At 51.2% G+C, this 8469-nt stretch overlaps 1 protein-coding gene across 1 annotated transcript in view; it reads right to left on the bottom strand.

Annotated features, from left to right (window-relative positions):
* Positions 1–2643: 2643 nt before the first annotated feature.
* Positions 2644–8469, bottom strand: part of PDGFRB (platelet derived growth factor receptor beta) — a 34820-nt gene continuing 28994 nt past the window's right edge. Inside the window, exon 24 of the mRNA XM_029998223.2 lies at positions 2644–8044. Within this exon, the coding sequence (XP_029854083.1) occupies positions 7894–8044 (151 nt within the window). The 3' untranslated portion in view covers positions 2644–7893. The remainder of the gene's footprint in view (positions 8045–8469) is intronic.

Genomic DNA, 8469 nt, shown 5'->3' with positions numbered 1-8469 from the left:
AGGGTGGCTGGAGAGCATGAGGGAGTCCAGAGAAGGAAAGACAGCTTTTGGCTGGAGAAGATTTCCTCTCAGCAGTTTTTCCTGGCAGGATGTGGGGAAGAAGAACATGAACTAGAGGCAGTGTGGTGCACTGGGGGGCTCCTGCCCAGAGCTGGGGGGCTGTCAAGTGGCTGGGCCACAGGAGACATCTGCCTGATTATTCTTTCCTCCTTTTGAGCCAAAGGGGCTTTTTAAAGGATGTTTGTTTCCCTCCTTCTTCTTTTTAAGTTGGTTTTTTTTTTTTTGGTTGTTTTGTTTTTTCCAGGAACAAATGCCAGCTCAGAGAGAACTGACTCACCAGTGTGAACAAGTATTAAACCAGACAGGTTCAATACAGAGAAGGGAAACAATCTCTCAGCCTCCCTTCTTCTCTTTGAGGAGGCCACTTGCAGAGCATCTGTGATGGCAGTGGTCCACAGGTGACAAGTCACAGCCTCTACACATGGGTCCCCAAGCTGGGCTGGGGACACCTGGGGATGCTCAGTGGGACAAGCTGTCTGCTGGGGTTCCTCCCTCATTGGTGGCCATCTCTTCCTGTTGGCAGGCTGCACCCCAAATCCTGTGGTTGCAAGCAAGCAGCTCAGCCACAGGAGTGCTGCTGGGGCTCACGTGCCCAAGCAGCTCTGAGCAAGGAGCTGGGATGCTCTCAGAGGAGCTGCAGCCTTACTTTGAGTCACTTGAAGCCTAGAGATGCCTGTGGAGGCCCTGATGGCCAGGAAGGCGTGCTGAGAGATGGCACGAGACTTGCTGAGTGCCTGGCTGGCTGCAGGCTGGCTGTGGAGGGGAGAGTGGAGGCTGCTGTGAGTCCTGGTTGGGAGCACTGGGAGCTCAGACTTGTTTCCCAGGCTGGGAGTGGGGCTGGGCCATTCCAGCCCTACAGGACCCCTGCAATGAGTACAGCTGGCCATGGTGTCACACCTGCCTGAACTGCCCTGCAGCAGTCTGGGGACAGATGTGGAACACCCATGTCCCAAGTGAGCTGTTGGTACCCAAACTGGTTGCAGCAGGCCAGAGTTTGTCTCTGCAGTCTGAGTTTCTTTACTTCCCTGAGCTCTTCCATGAGGTGCCTGTCTCATCACTGGAGACAAAACTTGTCTTTGGGTGGGGAAAACGTCCTGCCAGGAGTCCCCATATCTACCTACTTGTTCCCAGGCCCATGACCCCTCCTCAGGGCATCCCAACATGCAAAAGGCCTGCCAGGTAGGGATCGGGCAGTGGGACCCAGCTGGGTTCAGGGCTGAGGTCTACCAATTCCCTCTCCCTGCTTCGCCCCAAGCCTTTGCTGCAGCCTCTCTGGAGATGAAGTGATTTTTTTTTCCTTGCTGATTCAGCTCCTGGAGAAAAATGCCCTGTCTGCCTGTCATGCCTGAGCCATGCCAGGTGACTCAGAGCATATCTAGGGAGAATCAGTCTGAGCTGGTCAGGGAGCCTGCAAACCTCCTCTCTGGCAAACTGAGCAAAGATAGCAGCACAGGACAGGTCGTGCTGAGAAGGGGAGCATTGCTGGGACTTGGACCTGTCTCCTGCTGCAGCCGGTGCCTTGGGCCTTTGGGTACACACGGGGTTCCCAGGAGCTGAGGCAGGGCTGCATCATGCAGCCTGAAGACAGGGTCAACACTGATATATTTGAACGTCATTTCAAAATCCCCTCTTTGCAGCAACCCCAAGCTTTCCAAGCATGTGGCTCAGAGCTGGCTGCTAGAGCCAGTGTGGCTCAGAGCTCCACTCTAGCAGCCTGGGGTCATTTTCAGGAGGAGCAGTTTCACTGGAGCCAGAGAGAGGAGAAAACTTTGGGCTGGACTCAGGAGGTGCCTGTCTGTCATGGGGCTGGGGGACCCCAGCACTTCTGGAGAGGTGACTGGGGAAAGATGAGGGGAAGAAGAAAGCAGGGGGACATGTGGACCTGAGGGATAGTAATGTGGGGAGCCAGTATTTTGGGGTTGCATCTTTAAAGGGTATCAGTGAATTCCTCATCCCAGAGGGAGGGGAGGAGAACCCAGCTCAGAGGAGAGCCAGACATGGGGAGCCCTGTGCACAGCAGTGTGGCTCTTTCTGGTGCCCTGCCCCATTACTACCTCCAGTCCCTCCCGCCACCCTGAGCTATTAAACTATGTGGAAAAATCAACAGCGCTGTGGTGTCTCCCATCTCCTTCAGCCCAGCACTGTTCAGTCTGGCATCTCCCGCATCCCTACCCTGATCTTAGCACAGACCCAGCAATGCTCCCAAGGAGCACATCAAGCCCTTGTTTGGGGCTGTTGGTCCAAACCTCAGGCACTGGGGATACATATGGGAACTGTTCCCAGTGTCCTTCCCTCTACCCACCTCCTCCCAGTGCAACATGACCCACAAACTGGCCTGTTACCAGAGAGACAGGGTGCCCTGCTCACAGCCCCTTTTCCTTACCACGTCTCTGGGCTCAGCTGTTGCCTTGCTGTGCTTCTCTCTGCCTGGCTCCCAGCTTGGCTTTCGCTAAGCATAGGGGTCATGCACAGCGTATTAACATGCTTAGCCTTTGCTCACGACATGGTTAAGCTGTATTCCCAGCCCCATCTGTATGGGAGCAACCAAAACCAGGCAAACAAAGGAAGAAATGGAACTTTGCAAAAAGAAAAACACCTTTATTTTTAAACTCTTTCTTTAAAAACATATTTGTAAAAGTTTACAGCATAAAAATAATATCTCATGGCTATAGATGTGACATAGTACAAATCCTACAAATACATCTGTAAACCTAGGAAAATGTTAACTCTTTGGTACCTTAGTCTGAACTCTGTTTTTTCCTTTGCCCTCAGGATGGTTTCTGACAAACATCGTGGAGGCAGGTGCTGCTTCTGTTCCAAGATGCTGCAGGGTAACAGCATGATGCCAGCAAGGCAGCACAGCAGGAGGGGGAGAGGACAGAGGGCATGCTTTGGGCAAGCTTTGCAGTTCTGGTGCAATCCATGAAGGAGGAAAGGACAGGAATGATGGGACGCTGCAGGCCTCCCAGCACAAGTTGGCTTCCCTGCCTCCTCCCACCTCTGCAAGGGTCATCTCTCCAAAGTGCCACTAGAGCTACACTGGAGCAGTTCCCCTGCCTTTGCCAAAGCCAACTGGGTCCATCTTGGCATGTCCCAGAGACTTCAGGCCTCCAGGTGAAACAATGGGAATTATGCTGGGAGCCCAGCAACCCATGTGCTGGCCCATGAAATCTGATTTTTTAAGAATACCTGGCCTGCTCTGGGCAAGTCCTGCAGACAACATGGTGCCTCCACCGTTACAGTTAGTGCTGGCTGCTCAGCATCTGGGCAGGGCTGGGGTCTGCTGCAGGAAGGACCTGTGCATGGCCCAGGAACTGCCCGGTGTCCAGTGAGGACTGCAGCTGCCCTGGCTGCTCTCTGCCTGTGCAACCACCTGGGGCAAAGGCTGCCAAAAGGCTGCCGAGGGCTGCCAAAGGGCAACCTTCATGTCCTCCATGTGGGAGCACAGCCAGGCTGTGGCCGGGCTCCCTGGGGCTGGCTTGGCAGCCCACTGCTCTCCTGTCTGTGTGAGAGATCCCACGGTTTGCCTTGTGAACTGGCCACCACTGACCCTGGGACCTGAGCTAAGCACTGAGCCCGACCAGAGCCCTTCCTCGCGCCTGTGCGTTGGAGCACGGGGTTTGCCTCCTTAGCACATTAGCTGACATCTCATTTTAGAAAAAGCCCCCAAAAGGAGACATCTGTGAAATCCCCTTCTCCGGATCTGCACAGCTTTACACAGGCAGACCTTGGGCTTCCTCACAGCCAAAACCTAACCCACCGCCCAGTACCCTGTATTTGTGGTGCTGTCTCTATCCCAGCCCAGAGCCCTGACTCAGAAGAAGGGGAAGAGCTGTTTCTCACTTCTGTCTGACTACCTCCTGGCTGCACATCTGCACTGCACTTCTGCCTCCTGTCCCCATGGGACTCCACCACAGTCCCCTTGGCAGGTGAACAGAGACAATTTAGTTACGAGTAAAGTCCACTGTGCTCTAGATTTCTTAACACGACACAAACAAACACTAAACGTGACACTCTCGCTTAAAAAAATAATAACACGCTCAAACCGAGAAAGACAAAAGGATTAAAATCTGCGCACACATCAGTCTGAGAAGCATCTTAAATGTGGAAAGAGACACTGGAGTGTCACATTAGTTTCTGGGATACACTTAGGTATGCATGAAATAGTGACTGGCAGTAGGATTATGCATATACTGGTGCTGATAACGATTTAACAGCCGTAGAGTAAAATATAATCTACAAATAAAAGATATTGCACTAGAGATGGGCCCAAGCTGTGGCATGTATCCCTTTTGGGGGGGCTCAGTTTGGGTCCACCTCTAAACACAAAACCACACCCAAACAAAAATACTGATCATCAAAACTAAAAACCCGGAGGAACCGGTTCCCTTCAGAGTCTCACCAGAGAAATTATGGCTACAAAATTGATGCGCCCAGAACAGCCGACCATTTCTCCTGGCCCTCACCTGCCAGGCCATGCAGGGACTGGAATGTCGGCAGCAGAGAGAGAGGGAGCGGGAGGCTGGAGCTGGCTCCCCGAGTGGAGAAAGCTTGCCTGGGGGACTGCTGGAAGCCTCAGCCCTGCCAAGCCCTCTCTTTGAGGAGAGTTGCAAGGATGCTTAGCAAAAAATGTTTGCTTTGCCCAGCTGCCAGCCTGTCCCTGGCTGAGAAGATCTGCTCGCTGCAGCAGGTGTGCATGCCCTCACTAAGTGGTGATGGGAATAGTTAAGGACGGGAAAGTACTACAAAGTGCAAGACTTGGCCCTTGCAATCACAGGGCCAAAGGCAAATATTTGGTCATATGTCTCTGGAATGGAGAACGGTACCATTTTGCAAAGAGTCTGGCGTACCTACTTTAAGAATGAAGAGGGAGGAGGGAGGTGGGGTTAGCACCCCATCAGCAGCCAGAACAGGTTTTGATGCAAAGAATAATTGCAATAAATCTACAAATGGGACAAAATGCAATAGACATCCAAGTGTAGTTAATGCCCAGCTAGAAGGACAGGATACCTGATTTCCCCCAGCAGGGAGAAGAAATAGATCTCTTTCAGGACTGTCAAAACTATTTGATAGTGGGAAATTAGTAATTTTGTTAGTAATTAGCCTGTACAAGATGGAGTTGTGGAGTAAATAAGCAAATGGCCAAAGGGAGGGTGAGAAGGGGTTAATTGATGGGGAAATCTTTGGGCTGGATGGAGGTAGTAAAAGTAGCTCTCTAGGGTTGCTCTTGATGCTGGAAGTATTTAGTATTTTTATTAGTCAGTCCAGCCCAAAAATAACAGTTTGTTAACAAAATGTGCTGATGACCCAATGTCTGGAACAGCGGGGAGTATCTTCTTTAGAAATGCTGGAAGAGTAGAAAGACGTAGGTGCTTAGATTGGTCAGAGGATGACTCCAAACTACCAGTATGTTGTGGCTGGGAAAAGGCCAACATTATCCAAAGCTACACCAGGCAAGTCAAATCCAGTACAGACCAGAACTATTAATGCCCTATGCGAGGTCGAGATTTGACCTCACCTGGAGTACTGGGTACTTCTGGTCATCTTTGATAGAGAAGGACAAATTAAAAATGAAGCTGGTACAGACAGCGGCTATTAGGATGATCTGATGTGCCATCCTATGGGCTCAAGTTGCAGTCACACAGATCCTACAAAGCACCTTACATGTTAGAAAAATAAAGTGGTCTGACCCCAAGGATCTCATGAGTTACTGCTTCTCTGCGGTTAGGATCATTTCATGAACTGTGGCCACAGAAGATGGCTCCTTCATTACAAACAGGAGGAACAGAGCATGGAAAAACAGTTGTCATTCACAGTGTGTTTCCTATGGATGGTGGGGAATCTGACCACATGGGCTGAAAATACACTCCACCGGCTGCCAATAAAAGTGCTATTTCTTATGTTCACATTTTACCAAGGACATCAGCCCACAAGACACCTAATCCTCTTTTAGCTGCATTAATGGCAGCATTGCAACAACAGACAACTTAAAACAGAAGCTGTTTTGCTGTGGATTTCTGGCAGATGTTTCATATTTTGGAAAAAAAAAAAAAAAAAATTCTCAGTGGCTCTGAGGTGGCAAAAGCCCAGCAAGATGCTGATTGAATTTCTGAATTTGTAAACCTGCCTGTGCAGTTTTTGTAGGATGCACAGATATGTGCATGAGTAGGGCAACAAAGGGGTTAATGGGAGTGGGGCGCATGCAGCGAACAGAGCTCAGTGCAATGGGAAACTTCTTTTAGAAAAACACCCTGCTAGTTTCTATGGTGTCAGACCTGTAGTTTTGGGGGTCTAGCTTTCATCTCTGCAGAGGTGGGGTTCACAACTGATTTAAAAGGCTGGTGTTCCTCCTGCTTTGAGTCTCCTCGTTCAAGTGCCAGCTCAGAGCACAAGAAGTCCCAGGCCTGCCTGCAAGAAGCGAGGAAGGCAGTGAGAAACAGGAGGAAGATCTCTGCCCTTTTATTCTTCAAAACACTCCAAGAGAGAGGAATCCTCCCTGATTCCTCTTGCTCTGCTTGGTTCCCCATGACATTTCATCCACAGCCCTGGCAGGCTGCGAGTGGCTATGCCTGGCTCCCAGAAAGTGGCAGGGTGTGAGGTACAGTTTAGCTGTGACCCAAACAGCTTCCCAGCCTCTTTCCCTCTCTCTCTTTTGAGATGTCCCTGGGTGGTGTTCTGGCATCCTTATTGCTCCCCATAGTCTTGCTATGACTCAGGAGGGACTGGTGAGATCTCCCATCCTGAAAAAGGGTGTTCGGGTGAACAGTCTATCAAAAGGGAGCCCTTGGTTCCCAAAGATAAGGCACAAAGATTTTGCAGCTGGCAGGGTTATATGATTTCCCAGCAGATAAGCTGGGCTTAGTGGCAGTAGATTAATGAATAGCCATATTGCTTCCTTATACTGGCCCTGGCTAGTGGATTAATATATTTGTTCCCTTTAAATCTTCAATGGAAAATAATTAGCTTAGTGTCCACACAGACGACAGGAACAACACTGGACTGCCCTCTTTGCTACTACAACAGAGTCATTGTGAGAGCTTTTTGAGTTCCTGGCATGCCCTTGGGGCTCCTGGTGCCATGCTGGGCACAAAAGGGTTCAGGGTGTGACAGCCCCTCTAGGTGGGTGCAGAGCTGTGCCCCAGAACCATGGGTACCTGTAGTGTTTGTGACTCTCTATCTATAGAAGAGCTGTCAAGAAAGGAAAACGGTGATTCAGTATCTCTGAGACGCTGGCTGGTCTCTCCAGGACTTGGCTGCGCTCGGAGGACAATCTACCCAATGTACTCTTGATCTCCAGCAGCTGAAGGTTGGTGTTGCAGGTTCTCTACACCCCAGCAACGGGATCCAAGCAAATCATCTGTCCTGGTGGCATTTCATAGAACCACGGTGTGGCTGGTGCTGAGACCATCAGAGAAGTGCTGGTGCAGAGGAGATGAAACTCATTGCCATGGAGGGGGAAGAGGCTGGAGTATCATCTTAGCCATGCAGAAAGTGGCGTCTCTTGTGGAGATCCAACCCACGTCTTCCACTTGAAAAGAAGATGTTGGTCTGTGAGATGTCTCCCTCCTGCAGTGGTTTTATCACTGAGGAGGATGTGGCAGTGATCTGGAAGGTTGCTGGCACGGAGCCACCTCTTTGTAAGGGGGAAGGGGATGGAAATGGGGAAAAGTCTTTAATTCCCCACCCAACACTGGGAGACAGGAGGGAAGGAGGAATGCTGGGACAGGTGGGGATGTCCCGATGTACAAGTGCAAAGCATGGAGCTCTCTGATGTCTGGATCAGCCCCTCAGCTGGCCTCTCCGTAGAGAGATGCAGAGTCAGCCCAGCTCTGACTACAGGAAACTCTCCTCCACCTCTTGGTGCCCTGTGGTCGGCTCCTGGCAGACTGGCTGTGGGTCGGATTCCTGCTCCTCATCCTGCCGGAGGCCCAGAGGGCTGTCACAGGATATCGTAGATGATGTGTTGGCCTCGTTCAGCATAGAGCTGAAGGAAGACAAGAGGGAGAGAGAAATGAGAGCATTGTCCCAAGTCTCCTGGTGGGAGAGGATTCCCAACAGCTGAGAAGTGTGTCAAGCTCCCAGCAGCCCCACTCTATCTGAGTAGCTTTCCACAGGGGAACAGACAATATCGGTTGGGTCTATTCAGCCCTCAAACACAACATACAGCAGGTTGGATTCTGCAGACCGTGGGCCCCCATGCGCCCTCCTCCTTGTGAGTGGGGTCACTTGTCCCCAGCTGTGCTGGCTGATGTACAGGGATGTGACATGGCACCCTATCTTAGCTCATGTCCCAGCTCCTCTGGTTCATCTCCATCCCTGCAGGCTCATGCAAGGTCACAGCACCTCAGATGGGGGTGACACTGCCCTCCTGTCCTGGTAAACCCACCCCTGGTCTATCCCTCAGCAGAC

The sequence above is a fragment of the Aquila chrysaetos genome, chromosome 22, assembly GCF_900496995.4.
Source record: "Aquila chrysaetos chrysaetos chromosome 22, bAquChr1.4, whole genome shotgun sequence".
NCBI lineage: Eukaryota > Metazoa > Chordata > Aves > Accipitriformes > Accipitridae > Aquila > Aquila chrysaetos.
Note: the sequence above shows the minus strand (reverse complement) of the source record. Positions and strands in the feature narration are given on the sequence as shown.